Genomic DNA, 15,420 nt, shown 5'->3' on the forward strand with positions numbered 1-15,420 from the left:
ATGCCACTTGTTCACTTTCTGCAGTTCTACTTGGTTCGTCGGAAATCCTCCATTGTGCCACACCAATGTGAGATCAAATCAGCCCTTTCCACAGGTTGGCCAAGAGACTGAAAAGCAACATGTATTTCACCTGCACCTAAAAGAGGAGACAAAATGGAACAGAATAAATGCCAAAAGCATGTGTTGAATCTGTCACAGGAGCTCAGCCTGACATTTTGATAGGGCTCTGGATTTCAAGAAGCTTCCTCAAAGGAGCTTCTGTCTGTTTTGGGGGTTTCTGCCTCAGCTTCCAGATTTATCCCTCTAAGGCTGCTCAAGCTGGTGCAACCCCGTGTGTTTTAGGAACAAATGTTTATAAATTACTTGATAGTTACTTCTCAAACTTGGGCTGCCTCCTTTAGTCGGCACAGTGCCAACAAACACCCTCTGGCAAAGTCATGTTGTTCTAATACATTGTAATGCAATCATGCCACTCTGTGATGAAGGATCATTTGCCACATTTAAAATATTTAGCACGGCATATCAGATTTGTTTAGTGCAAAAGGCAACAAATTCATGGCTGGGGAGGGAAAGGAAGAGAAGGGGATTAGGGTGGGAGTAACAATGGCAAGAGCTGGTTACAAAGCATCGAAAAAGGGGAGTTTGCTCATTTGAGTTCTTAATTTCATGGTGACTATCCCCAGCTGCACTTGCCCCAGAATTGCAGGCTTGAGAGCTTGAATGGCTCAGGACCCACAGAGCAGTTCCCCACAGACTTGAATTATGGGGTTAAGTGTTTAAAGCTTAGCTACAGAATTCCTTTAAGAGAAAGGATGTAATTTTCTTCAAGATGACCACTGCAGACAGGATGGAAGAGATTTCAAGAAGACTGCCGTGTACACAAGCAGGATCAGCTGTACCTAAGCAATTCCTAGGAGGTATTAGCCTGCTTATTTCTCAAACTGCAGAGGAAAGATGCCAAATATCCCCCTTAGCTGGATTCCAGATGAGAGCGAAGATTTCTTTTGTTTGTCATGGGCAGGTCACTGAAGGCTGGGTTCAGCCTACCTGACCTCTCTGCCTCTACTCTCTCAATGGCAAGGACTGGGGGTTGCAATCAGCCTCCTCCTTGGTGCAGACAGTAAATGTCACACTTAGTACTGTGCATTGCATGCTTGGGGAGCCATGAGCTCACAGTCAGAGTGGGCAGCTGGGTCCACCCTAGTTACCCCAAAAGATTAATGGGAGTCCACAGCCTGCTTCATAGAGCAGCTCCTCACCTGTAGAGTGGGGTTAGTACCAGTTCCCTTGCTCAGGAAGGAAACTGGGAAGATAAATCTACTAAAGGTTATGAAGTGCTCACATATTGTCATAATGAGGCTATATAAATACCTGCACTAGATAAAGAATTATAATATATATTGAGAGACAAATTCTCTGCCAGCACCACCACAAATTATCTCCATAAAATCTTATTTTAGAAGCAGCTTTAATGTTTGACTTTTGTGTGAAAGGAAATAAATGTTACTGTAGCAGAATGAATGTTTGTGCCAGCAGGCTAAAATATTGCAGGGTTTATTAATAAGGAAAATTAGCAAGTACAGACTCAGCCAGTGGAGAAGCCGAACAATTCCTGAGTGTCCTTTCTCCGTCTGAACTTGAGTTGTGGGTAATCAGCACCTCTCAGAATCAGACCTTTTATATACATAACTGCTTCCCCTACTCAGCCCCTTCAATTTATGCCCTGAAGCGTGAGATTTGATTATGTTTGTCATTTCAGCTTGCGTAGCCTTCTATTGGGCATTAAATCAGCCATCACTTCCTTCCCACCTCCACGCTGCCTTTGCTGTGGTGCCCCCTTTGTGGAAGGGAGCTCCACAGGTTGTCTGCATTATACGCTGCATAAAACATCACCACCTCCTGCTTATTAATCGCTTGGCTCTAAGTAAATGAGGGCTTTTAATTTTATTGAATGTCACCTTCTAATCAAATGGCTGGAGAGGTTATCAAGCAAGGACTGCTCTGGTTTTAATGCTTCCATCACTCTGCATCCCTCGTTCCCAAGGTCCTGGAAGTGGCACTCATTACCGAGGCAGCAAATCCTTCCCCAGTCACCCAACAGAGGGCAAGCGAGACTTTCGGCAGCTCTCCCAGGAGGCTACTGCTGTTGCGGGAACATTCATGGGAACAGGCTTGTGTTTCTGGGCTACTCATGTGCATTCAGCTTCATGTTTGGGGAGCTTTAATTATTCAAAAAAGGAATAAAATTATTCACAAGAGGAATAAAACTACTCCATCAAAATTGTGTCAAGTGCTTTATAGTAAAGCAAGCCAGTGGCTGTAACAAATTTCGGCTCCAGCTGGAGTCACCACCGTGAGAGAACCTGTGTGCTGTGGTACTTGTGCAACACGACAGCAGCCATGGGTGCTTCCTGCAAGAAGACTTTATGCAGGACTGCTTGAGAGGGGCATAAACTGCCCCTTGCTGCTGGCTTGGGGCGGGGAAGGAGAGTACCCTGAGAGGGGGCTCAGTGGGCACTGCCCTGGTCCTTGGAGAAAGTGATGGATCCCTTCCTTCTGCCAATGTATTTGGGGTGGCCCCTTTGACCTAAGGTTGACCACAAAAGCTGCTTCTCCCAGGTGCTCCAGCAGAATGGACAAAGTTTCTCCAGACTTGTGTTGCCATTCTTACAAAAGCAGAGGTTTTGCCTGATTTCTTATGCTTCTGTAAGCACTCAGCTTACAGAACGAGGACAATTTATGCAATTTGGCTGATGGTTCCAGAGTTATAAGGAAAGGTGAACCATTTCTTTATAATTCATCACCTTAGGAACTGGATCTGCTTTGGAAGAGCACTTGTTCTGCTGTGACCCTCTGGCTGCCACTCATCCTTCGACTTCTGCTTCCTGCAGAATTTGAGAAGAAATTGGAAACTGCCCTAGAAAAACTCAGAAAACACTAGAAAGCAGATGTGTTTCTGGGAGAACTTTCTGTCGGTAAGCCTTGAGAGGGGAAATGGAAGCACTGCAGAGGAGCTAATTGTTTGCTGACCATCTGGAAGCAAAAGACAAAGAGAATGTGCAGAGGTGCATAGCTGGACTTTCACCTCCACACATCCAGATCTGAATAATAAACTCATGAACTGGCTCTCAGACAAAACAGAGCCAAACCAGAGGCAGGTGACTCAGGGAGTCAGTCGGGGCTGCCAAGGAGAGTTTGCACATGAAAGATGTGAAAATAATAGAAATGATCATTAATCTGTTTTTTTATTGTCGTCTGAAGACTCTGGATTATGGGCTAAAGGCTTTTGTGGAGGGAGGGAGGATACAGCCAGGGACAGATGCTCGCTCTCTTCGGGTCACTAGATGGCACAAGTCTGGCTCATTCCTTTCTCGTTCAAAGGCATCTTATAGCAGGGACCCAAGAGCTATGGAAGAAGATTGTCCTCTGCTCCCTGTAACAGTGCTTGGACAGAGTAATTCGGTCATTAATCGTATGTCCACAATATCTGACAGAGGCAGATGAGCAAACTGTGGGGGTCCAACCCCAGTTGAGAGAGAAAACCTTGCTTTTTTGGTGGAATTTTACTTTTCTTGCTTGGAAAGTTTATAAAATGACTATAAGTAGGTGTGTATAAACTGCGGATAGAGTCTATGGCTGTCAAAAAGCTGTTGCTGTAGGGGTACACTGGGGTCTGGGGTCTGCAGCTGCCAGCAAAGGTCTGAACAGCCTCCAAAATCAGATGCCACTACCCCAAGGGCTGCTCCTGTTTGTGTTGCTGCCTTTTCTGTGTCCTTGAAGGAGAGCAGTGATTTCCCTCACAGGAGACAGAGCAGGTCACCTGGTAAAGCACCTTTTGGGGCAAAACTTGGACATGGGTTAGAGAAACACAACACTCAAAGACAAACCCATTTATTATATCTCACAACTGTTCTCATATATAAAAAAAACAGAATTCTGAGGTAACATTCATATCTGCTGAAAATAATTGTTCAGATCTACTGAATTCACACAAAAATCAGTTACTAAGTGTGTGAAAAAGAGGGAAGTCCATATTTTGAAAAAATATTCATGCAGCTGCAGTAGAAGATGGTCTAGTTCACAAGGTCACAGTAAGACCGACTCCTGATTAGAGCCAGAGTTATTAAGAGCCTTTATGTACAAGGCTGAGTGAGGTAGTGAGAGGACAAAATATTGCATGCAGGAGGACAACCACTGCAGATGCCATTGTTTTATTCTCTCTCTCACTTGCATATATCAAAATGGGAAATCAATATCTATTTGTAAGGGATGAAATCAACTCAGCAAAGAGCTTACCTACAAGACTTTGCTATTTTCTGTAACCTACTGGAGCTCTGGCAGACTCCACTGAGCTGTGTGCTCTCCATGGAGAGCACAATGAGGAGCCCCAGGTTCAAGGAGACACCATGAGACACGTACAGCAGGGAGGAAATGTAAGAGTTGCAGCTCTCAGCTAAGTCCCTGACTCTCCTTATACCCTGGGAAACAAAACAGCAAGGCTGAGATGCCCAAACATACCAAAGTACTTCTTGAAGTTACTGAAAGTCTGGAGAAGGATAAAAGGCAAGTTGGGCCCCAGCTGGAAACTGCATCTGAGCAAAGAGCCTGGTAAGCCATCAATGGCCATCAGGAAGGCAGAGTCAGTCTATTGTCATACCTACTGAGCTGCTGTTGAATGGGATGTAGGTAAGTATTAAGGAAATTCCTTAATATCTGAGCTCATCTGCAATGTATTTAGCCTTAGGGACTGGTTGTGATTCTGAAAGAAAAAAATAAGTCCTGTGGACTTTCTGGGACATTTCTTGCTAATGAATAAACAAGCAAACTAAAATAGATCTACATCATGGTAATGAGGTAATGAGGAGTGAATACTGCAGTCATGAAATCAGAGTCAGAATTAAATCAAACAGTTAATTAACAATTAAATATTAACAAGTGATCAAAACATCAGATAGACTGTCAGCAGGATTTGAATAATGAAGCAATGCAGTATTGGACTCGTTGTTACAAAACATTAACCTTGCAAACCTAAGGGTCGCTGTGACCTTCTCCTAATCGTCTTGTGCAGGAGATAGATCCTCAAAAGCTATCAAAGAGTGTAGCTAGAACAGGAGTATGGTTAAAGAATTAACCCTTATTCTACATAGAGTGAAGAAGAGAAAGGCTCACAAATGTTTATGCAACATGCTTTGTCTGCAAGGAATGTTTGTATGTACATTCTTTGTATGCAAAGTATATTTGAGGACAGTGGACCTGAGTTAAGGCTGTATTTGGGGTATGTGTGTACCTTATTTGTGGGCCCCCAGGAGGGGCACAGGGCTGGAGGGACTAATGAGACCAAATCTTTATGTTCAGTTCCTGATCAGAGCAGACATTCAGTCCTGAATTGCATACTGAGCCACTGCTTGGTTTGACCCACGTGTTGCAAGTCACAAAACAGCTCCCACCACTTTAAACCAAGTTGAAAACCGTCAAGACAAAGGCTCAGAAATCTCTTCTACAGCATGCTGGAGAAAAAGAACAGGAAAAATCAATGGTCTGAGATCAGCAATTACACCTGCATTAACAGGCAATCCCAGACTATTTCTCCTCTGCCTAAAAAGAAATCTGCTCAGCAAGATATAATCTTTATGCCTCAGAAACATAGGCAACAGGAACAGGAAGCTGGCGGGTATGCCTGAGTGTTAGTGGGGAGGGCTAATGTACTGGCTGCATAGTCTGGGAAGGATTTGATTCAGGATTTTGGTCCCAGTGATGATGTCTTTGCTCAGTACCTCCTCCCAAGGAGCATCTCTGTCCTGGGCAAGTCAGACCGGGGCAGCCCACGGCACTGCAGCACCTTTGCTCCCCTGGAGAGGTTGAGGGAGCATTTGCCTCTCTGGAGATGAGTGGGGGTGCAGGTGTTGGAGCAGGCACTGAGCACAGCTCTGCCACTGCTGAGGGTTTGCCCTCCCTCTCCTTCCTGGTGTGTCCCTAAAGGAGCAGGGAAACAGGAGCACAGCCCAGGAACTAGACCCAAAAATATCCCCAGAGCTTCCCTGCCCTGGCATAGCATGCCAGCACCAGCTCTTCTGCCCCAAAATCCCCACAGAAAGTACATGTTTCTCACATAACTGTGAAACTGTTTTGTTTTTATAAAAGCTCTGTGTGCAGCTTCCTGCAGTAGCAGGCAGAAATTCCTATCACCTCCAGATCTCTTTGTTCATTCTTGGTATAATCCATTAATTCATCACATTGGCCATAACTCTTGTCCTCCTTGTCTCTCAGGACTTTGTAAAAAACCCTCTGTCACTTCTCCTATTGTGTTTACATCTGTTCAATATAGCTCATCTGTTGGCAATAAGTTTTTTTCAGTTTGGCTCACATGCCAACCAAAAGCAGCATGAACTCTGAAGGCACAAATGTTCCCTTGCCTGGGCAGCAGTGCTGCCACGGGGGCTCTTGCTGAGACAGTTATGCTGTGGTCTGAGCCTTGTGGAGGTGCTTGAGCCCATGGCAAGGCCATATGGACCTGTTGTCCTGTCTGTCTCAGGCCTGATTGTTATTTGGCTAGGGGCCACGTCTTCTGTGCTACGGCACAAGATGCTAATAGAGGATAATCTGTGAGAAGACTCAGACCCTCAACTTTGGGCATTTCCTACCAACACAAAGAAAACCATGTCTTAGCTTCTCTTTGTGTTAAAAGCATGGAAGAACTTTCATATCCATCCTCAGGGAACATGTTAAACCACACTGGGTTTTTCTTTTCACCAACCCTAATGAAGATATGGCTGATGCTCTAGCCTCACCCAGCCTATGGCAGCTTGGATAGCAGCAGGAGATAGCAGTTGGGAACCTGATTTAAATATCTTTTGATAGAAAGTGACAACAGATTTTACTATCATTTATTGTAGTTTCTAGCTAGTATAGATATATAGTCATGCACAAGGTCAGATCTTGGATCTTCACACACTTTGTCCAGGCAAAATTTTTACTAAGCAGAAGGAAGCTGACCATTCCAGTGAGTCCACAGCATCTATAATGTCCATTTTAACACCTACTGAGAAGAACCGTATTTTGCGGGGAAGAAGACACCCGAATTTGCAGTGTTTCCTCAGTGCAGAGGTTCAAAGAGACCAAAAGAGATGGGCCAAAGAGAGGGCCAGGCATTTGACACAGCTTTTTATCTTCTGCTAAACTCTCCAGCTGCCTTTAAGAGGAGCAGACACCCATGCTGGGTGCACAGGGTCCGAATGTTGGCCAGATGATTAGTCCCTCTCTTCATCTGTAATTTCTGCTTTGTATGTTCTGTCAACACATTGCCAGACACCAAACAGATCCACCTTCCAGTCTGAGGATCCTCCTTCTGAACACTGGGGTCTGATCCAGGAGCGGCTGATTTATCTCACTTGTGCTGAGTGTTGAGCCAAATGCTGAAAGAGCTTGTGGTTATTTCAGTCATGCTTATGCAAGCAGCCTCGGTGCCTGAGACAACAGGAATCCCTAAAACAAGATCTCCTCAGAGATTGTTTTCTTGAAGGAAGGTTTTTATTTTAAATTCTCATAGTGCAAATACTGCAGTGCATATCCTTGAAATGTAACTCTGCATCCGTATCACAGCCACAAGAGCTTGGGGCTCTGCACAATCCACCACAAAGAGAAATAGAGCTCTTTCTGGAGCACTCACCCCCTCCTCACACTCTTGTGTCCACTGCATACATTTTGGCAGTAGCTGTCTGAGAGGATGGCAACTGCACGCTTGTTACAATTGTCCTAGCAGAGGAATAGCCTTTCCTCAAGGAGTAAGCAGAGTGGAGTCTTCCAGAGCTGGTCTCTGTGAGGCACAGGGAAAGAAATAGGGTCTGATAATAACTGCTTGGTGACTTTCAGTTGCAAAGCCTCAAACTGCAGAGAAAGCAGCACTCCAAGACATAACATAATAACACATCTTATGTCATACTTCTACCTCAGCTCCCACCCGCACAGATTGGTGTGCTTTCTAGAGCTGCTGAAATAACACTATGCCCATTTTACAGCTGAAGATGTTGCCTCTGGGGATGAGCAACCATCCTGAAGAATGTCCCTGAAGGACTTTCCCCACCCTGTGTGCCTGTAGCAGGCCCCAAGTGATGGTTCTGTCTCTGAGTTGTGTTTCAGCCCTGCCACGGTTCCTCACCTCTGAAGAGATACATGCAACAGGTAAGCAGGGCCCCAGATAAGAAACAGCCGAGTGAGCCTGCCATGCCCAGCCAGCACGACCAGCCAAACTTGTACTGGATGCCCAGAAAGACGTTGTGGAGGACCAGAGAGGAGCGCTCCATGTAGACATCAACGGCGTACCACACCGAGCCGGTAATGCCTGGGAGACCTGCAGGACAGGAGGCAGGGACCACACACAGCTCCCAGATGGACCATGAGGAGATCACCAATAGAAAATTGGGAACTATAGCCTTTTTTCTGCTGGGTCAGAGTTTAGGATGGATGGGTTTTGACCTGTGTTCTTTCTCAGCCCAGTCACTTCAAGGGATTCACCCTGGTCCCTACTGATATCAGCTGGGGCACTGTCAGCTGTGCCTCATGGCTTGGTGCTTACGGGCACCATCAGCACCAGCTAGCAGCACTCAGGTTTCTGCAGGAAAAGGCAGAAAGCTTCTCTCTTCCAAGCTTGTTCATCAGCTTGTTGCAAAGTTGCTTCAAGAATTCAATTTTCTAACCTGTTTTGATTTTCGGAAATTTGACTGCTTTTCAGACTTTAGGAAGTGAAGAGAGGATGTTCAGAAAAACCTCTCAATTTTTTTTACATGTGGTCCTGGTAGCTGCGGTGGGTTATGTGTTAAATCTGCTTACATGGAAGCAGAGGTAGATATTCAATATCGGCATAATGTCAAGCAAAACTGTTTGGTATCTAGTTGGCTATTTATTTTTGCATTTAAAGTTCTCCAAATGCTTGTAACAGCAAAGCACCTCAGTCAGTTAAGTATTTATCACCTAGGAGGGACAGATGTGTTATTATCCTTTTATTAGAGATCAGCTGCAGAGATTTTGGGCTAAGTGACTTGCCCAAGGTCACACAATCTGTGACAGAGCCAGGAACTGAACTAGGATGCTGGGACTTTCTAGTCCTTCAGCAACTAGGTCTCTTAGGCCTTATCAACAACACTGACTTCTTCACAGTAAGGCAGCAGTAAATGGAAATCAGCCAACTCAGAGCCAAGTCACCTGGTCAACACAAGAAATGAAAACAGATAAACTCAGCTATGTTCTGTGAGAGGCAGGGAACAGAGGAAGCTATATTGCACAAATAAAGCAAATACAGATCCTTCCTCCATGTGTACCCTCTAGAAAATCATCAGCTCCTCTCCCTAAAATAAGAGAAGGCTTTAAAGCTTCCCCCCTTTGCCAAAGGGTCTCCTGCAGAATGGGGGACAGTGTGGGAATACCTGCAATGAGCAACGTGACTCCAGCCACCAGGCAGATGCGCAGCTTGATGAGCGGCTCATCGGGAAGGAATTTCACACAGTCCAGCCCAAGGACAAGGAAGAGAAATCCAAATCCTGCCAGGATATCTGCTGTGATCATCATGGCTCGGGTCAGCACCAGCTTCACTGCAGGACAAAAGCAGATCATTCTTGTGCGCAGGGAATGGCAATGTGGGTGGCTAATGGGGTCAGATCCCATGAGAACCTTTTTTTTCTTTTTTCTGGGGTAAAGCTTCCTCCAGCTTCCCCTGGGAGTAATACCTCATTGGGAAAAGAAACATTGTTCTAATACATACGCACACCAAATTATATGTCACTGAGTAGAACAGACGCTCTTTTTGTCTACATTCAGATGTCCCCACCACTTGCAGAGGCACCTTTTGACTCTTACATACCAGGGTGCTCAGCGAAGATGGAGTCGTACTCATCGCAAGTTTGGATCCCATCAAAAACGTTTGTGACACATTCCCACCACAGGCCACGGCATTTTGTACTCACCTGGAGGTTGAGAAAAGAAAAAAGACCATGATTTAAAATATCCACTAACACAGCAGATGGTCAGCTCTGTCCTTTAACAGAAATCCTGGTTCAGTTACATTGATGGCAAACCAGAGTTGTTTAGCTTGAAGAAGAAAAAAAAAAAAATGTCACAATGGAAATACAGGACATTTTCTGTGTCCCTACGAATAGCTTATAAATTAGAGCAAAAGAAATTCAGACTAGACACGAGGAAAAAATAAAACCTCCCTATTGGTAAGGTTAAACATTCTGAAGGAAATTTCTGGGAGGAGCTGGAGGGTGGCTGACAGTAGAGATCTAAGAGCAGGTTTGATCACCCCTTGCCAAATGCTTGTCTAGGCTGAGCTGGGCAGGGCTATGGACTAGATGACCTGAGACTTTCTGTCCATGCTCCCCTTACACCATCCTCGTGCCCAGAAGGAGCAGCTCAGAGGGGATCATGACTGGCAGGGCAGAAGTTTCACCAGGAGTGGGGTGTTGGCCACAGCGTGGTAGAGGAGCGCTGTGGTGCAGAGCAGAGGTGTGGATGAGAGCCCCACTCCAGCCGCCCGTGGAGAGCTGCCCCCAAGTGACTCAGCTGTAAACACTGGCTGGCAAATGAGAGGCAGCCGCTGCTGATCCTCACCCTGGGGCTCCTGCTGGGCTGCTGCTGGCTATGAGACCACGCGTGGGTCCCAAGGCCACCCTCATCGCTGAGACATCCAGACTCAGGCAGACGTTGCAGCAGCATCACGGCCAATCGTCTCCGCTGTCCTGAAGCCATAGATACCATTCCCAGCCCAGCCTCCCATAAATCACTTTAATATGGGAGCTATTTTCATTACCAATGCAAATATGGCAACAAGCACCTCTAAAACATTCCTGGAATTGCTCATCCAAGAAACAGGGTTCATGCTGGTGGAGCTCTGGACTCTAGCCTGCCCCGCTGCTGCCAGCGACACCCCTGCAGTCGATGGAATGGGTTTCACACAGAAAGGGACTGGGCTTGCTCCAGTGACACAACAAATTCATTTTTCTTGCACTGCGTAAATCACAAAGCAGATAATAACATACCTCAGACACTTAGTAAGGTCTCAGGATGTATTGAAGCCTGTAGCCAACCATAATATTTTCTTTACAATAAAATGCCTGAGCCAAACTGCACACCTTCTCTGTGATACTTTTTATCACTGTGGAAAAAAGGTGAGTAAAAACTACTCACTACTTCAGACTGGTGAAAAAGATACCATTTATGTTTGAATGAAAACAATCTACACCTTTTGTAGATTAAGATGAAACCCTCTACAATTCCAGAGAATTTCTGGGCAGGTCTAATGAAAAGTATCACCCAAAAAAAAAAAAAAAAAAAAAGAGGAGCAGTGCTGTAAAAAACTTGTTTTGCTGATCCTGTGTTTTTCTAGAGAACAGTGTCAAGTAAAACAATTTGCCTTGTCTCTATTAGATGTAAGTTTGTATCATGACCCTCTTAATCCAGCTGCAGCTTCTTTTCTGTCTTAACTTAGCACTGTTCAGGCTGTGCTTGAAATTAGCATATTTTTATTAAATTACATTTTGTTCCACTTGCATTTATAACGTTTCATGCTCCTCCCAAACCACCGTAGGCTTATTTATACTACTCCGTATTCAGCTAAGTCTCAGTTACTTCCTCACTTGCTTGCATTAGTATTGTTTTTTAAATCTCACAAGCAGCATCTTCATCTAAATTATTTACAGAGACTAACAGGATTCCAGGCTTTGTAAGCCCCCAAGGAAAACAGAGGTCTTAGAGGTACAAGAGTTGTGAGCATCTGAAACAACTCCCTTGACTAAAAAAAAAAAAAAAAAAATTGATAAATGTTTTGTGTTTCTTGGGATATTTCATATGTTACCTACTCCTGCCAGTGCTGAACAGGCAGCAGCAGGGACCAGCCCATCCCTGTGCAGCATGGGCACAGCCAGGGATGAGCATCTCATTGTCTGGTGCAGGAAGGATGGGAACAGAGGAGGAGAGACCTGCGGCTGGCCTGAGCCACTGCTGAGCTACTCTGGTTTCTGTTATCTACTTCTTAACCTCCTTGGCCAACCTCTGCTCCCTTCTGCTTTGTGCACCCTTTGTCCACCTGGTTGTTAAACTGGTCCCAAACTCAACCTCGGGCAGCTGCCCTTGCTCAGACAGCACAGACCCTCATCCCGATGGGAACTCGCTGCTGTCAGGGCTGTCTGGGGCATCATCTAGGGGCGCTGATTCCTCCATCCTGTGGTCAGACCCATGCACCATGTTGGTAGCACTAATTCCTCATCACCTCTTACCCCCCCTTACAAATCTGCTCCAGCTTCCCTGCGCCCCACCAAGGACTTCGCAAGAAGCTAAACTTCGCAGCCAGACTTCTCATCTCCCACTTTGATCACAAAGCACACTGCCACGACCTGCTTTCCCTGACACAAGTATGCATGTAAAACAAACTGCATAATGACTATAAAATATCTATAATTATATCCTACGTATAATGTATAATTAATATTGAAATAATCCTAATACAAAAAAATGACAGAACAAGCACACACTTCCCCTTCTGGGGAAAGCACAGAAGAGAAACATGTGAGTGAGGTTAGTCACACTTTTACCACATTGTAAAATGATGCCAACATACAATGATTACAAGCCCAGCATGAGAGTAAAACAGGCAGCATTTAACAGTAGTGGTAATATTTTTAATCTGCCTGCAAGAGGGAGGGGCTGCGTATACAATACTGTGCTTGTTGGGAAGCAGATTATGTTTTTTTTCCAGCACAAACCACTGCAAAAGTTGACCCATGCTTGTCTTGATGCTGACAGGGAATGCACCAGCTTAAACCTCTTTCTGTGTTGCAGTAACCTGGTTGTTTCTGAAGGGGAGACAAGGGGCTGTGAGAGCTGAGCACTGATCGGTCCTTGCTGCCCTTCCAGATGCTCCCTGGGCTCTTTCTCCTGGGCTGCTCCTCTCCAGTGGGACCACAGCCAGGGCTTCATCCAGCCCAGCTGCTGCGGGCCAGGGTCGAAGCCAGGAGACTTGCTGGGCTGGAGGATGGCGTTCCTTCCTCCTCAAGTCAAAGTTGCCTGAATTACCCTTTTTCCAGCTGAAAGCAGGAATCACTGTGGACTCTACTCCTTTCTGGCCGTGGACAGTTTAACTGCATTCCCCTGCTTAGAGAGGCAGTGAGTCATTAGAGCCATTAAGGAGATCTGTCGTTCAGGTATTAAGGCTGGGGGCATTTTGCTCCATTATTTAGTATTCACACTCAGAGCAGGAATGTGAGAGTATTGGCTGCTAATAACCAAACTGGGTGTTAATGGAGCACTTTGTGACAGCCCAGTGCAGGTGCCTTTGTGCTGAGAAGACAAGGTTATGCAGCCTCAGGGGAACTGACTGGATCTTTCCTGGACTCACTTTGCTCAGGAGTTGGGTTTCCCTCTTTTGTTTTTCTTGGAAATGGTGGCACAATCTGGGATCCATTTGGCTTATCTGGGTGTGCTGAAATCTTCAGCTGACTCCAGGTGATTGGCAGCTTCATGAAATGAGTCTAAAATATCTCCTAAATTAATACGATAAATGAAGAGTGATATCCCAGCAAGCACCAGTGGCTGCACACTGTTTTCTGTGAAAAGTGCCTCACTGACCATCAGTAACCTCACTGCATTGGACCTATGACCACCTCAACATCTCCAACCACCATTGAGGGTGGCACTGGCAGTCAGGTTGATGGGATTTCTTGTGGCATAGAGAAAAAAGCTATTCTTATTGTAATCATTTTTAGCCTTCTTTTCTCTGATAATTCATCACTTGATGTGATTCAGATGAATGTTGCACTGCAATCACTGAGTGCAAAGGAGCCCTTTTGGTTTCCCATGACAGAGAGCAGATAGAAGGTTTCCTCCTGATATACTCAGCCAAACTCTGTCTTGAAAGTTGTTTCACCTTCACTGGATGAAGTATCCAGTTTACCGGAGAGCAGATTCTGTGGACACTTACTTCTGTGTAAGTTCTTAAACGTACAGAAAGTGCTGGCTGCTCTGGGAAGAAGAGTACAACCTTGCAGTACCGAGTGTTGCAGAAATGGCAAAGGTTTGGGGTCTGGAATCTCTGGGGCAGAGCTTGCATATGTGCAGCGTTCTATTACCTTGTTGTTTGCAGTTTACTTTTGCCAGTACCTTTCTCTAACATGAGAGTGCTGATGTCCGGACAAGTTCAAGAAGATATTTTTGAGTGCTGGATCTGATGCTAGTCCCCATCCTCCCCACAAATTTCCACTAGCCCTGTAGCTCAACGGCTGTTGAGGAAACACTTGAAAGGCACAGGTGTACATACTGGACTTTTCCACCGAGTAGTCTGACCTTCAGAATTAGAAACATCTCCAAAATACCCATGCAGGCTGGAGATGCAGGATAATTGTACTCAAGTTCAAGCACATTTAAAATTAAAACCTATAGACCTTTCCTGAACTTACTAAGTGAGAGCAGTGTCTGGATAATAAAGTCTGGCAGAGAAAATCACACAAAATACAAGTTTTTCCCTGCTCTTGCCAGAGTAATTAATTTCATTTTCATCCACTTTCATCCAGCACAGGAGGGAAGAAGTACATGAGAGTGGGGCAATGATACCACAAACCAGACTCTCTCTACAGGATGTTTGCTCTGGAGATCAGGGTCTCCTCACACTGATCTTACCTCCAGGGAATCATCAGCATTCACCATCCAGCAGTCTGTCCAGGTAGATGCTATCAAAAACCCAGTAGAGAAAAAAGCAAAAAAACAGCCCACATACTGGAGGAAGAACCTCATGCCAGCAGGTGCCCAGCACGTCCAGAGGAGTGAGAAAAACGGTGCCTGGCCCTTGTTCTTAAAGCTGGGGTAGATGCAGAGCGTCCGTGTCCCAGGTCACTTGTACCTTCTTCCAGTGGTCATGAACAGTGGAAACTTCTCACTCCTGCAGATGCCATCCGTTAGTGATGGCCAGAGGAGCAACACCCACCTGCAAGAGGGATGGGAGGAGGGCAATTGTGCCCACGGGAGCTGCTGCAGCCAATCCGCCCTGCACAGGTAAAGCTCTTGTCATGCCTGGCTGAAGAGAAATGGGGCTGTGCAAAAGTGGCGTGCAGGTAACCGGAGTCCTGGACTTGCAAGGAAAACAGGTATCATCACAGGTTTGGGCAGAGGATTAAAAGAAAAGATCAGAACTTGTTCTTCAGGGCAGAAATTTTGAGCACTGCTAAGGGACACACAGAAGAGCTCTCATGTGCACATACAAGTTTATTCAAGCACATTGGTTTGTGCCTTAGCACTAAACATCTATAAACTATGCTGATGTAGATCCCAGGCACTGTGGTTATCCTGTTAGTCTCTGATGCACTGATGACCTAGTTCAATGCAGGAATGTCACTGGGAAGGGAAAAAGGCAGTAGCCATGGGCCTTCAGAGCCAACAACA

The 15,420-nt window shown here is 45.5% G+C and overlaps 1 protein-coding gene across 1 annotated transcript; it reads right to left on the reverse strand.

Annotated features, from left to right (window-relative positions):
* Positions 1-7,673: 7,673 nt before the first annotated feature.
* CLDN16 (claudin 16) lies at positions 7,674-14,775 on the reverse strand. The gene is made up of 5 exons (XM_008948875.1): positions 14,662-14,775; positions 9,854-9,956; positions 9,420-9,584; positions 8,156-8,347; positions 7,674-7,813 (listed from the first exon to the last, which is right to left on the reverse strand). The coding sequence occupies exons 1-5, from the start codon at positions 14,773-14,775 to the stop codon at positions 7,674-7,676; spliced, it is 714 nt and encodes a 237-aa protein (XP_008947123.1).
* Between the last annotated feature and the right edge of the window lie 645 nt (positions 14,776-15,420).

This window comes from Merops nubicus, unplaced genomic scaffold (genome assembly GCF_000691845.1).
Source record: "Merops nubicus isolate BGI_N331 unplaced genomic scaffold, ASM69184v1 scaffold45831, whole genome shotgun sequence".
Lineage (NCBI taxonomy): Eukaryota > Metazoa > Chordata > Aves > Coraciiformes > Meropidae > Merops > Merops nubicus.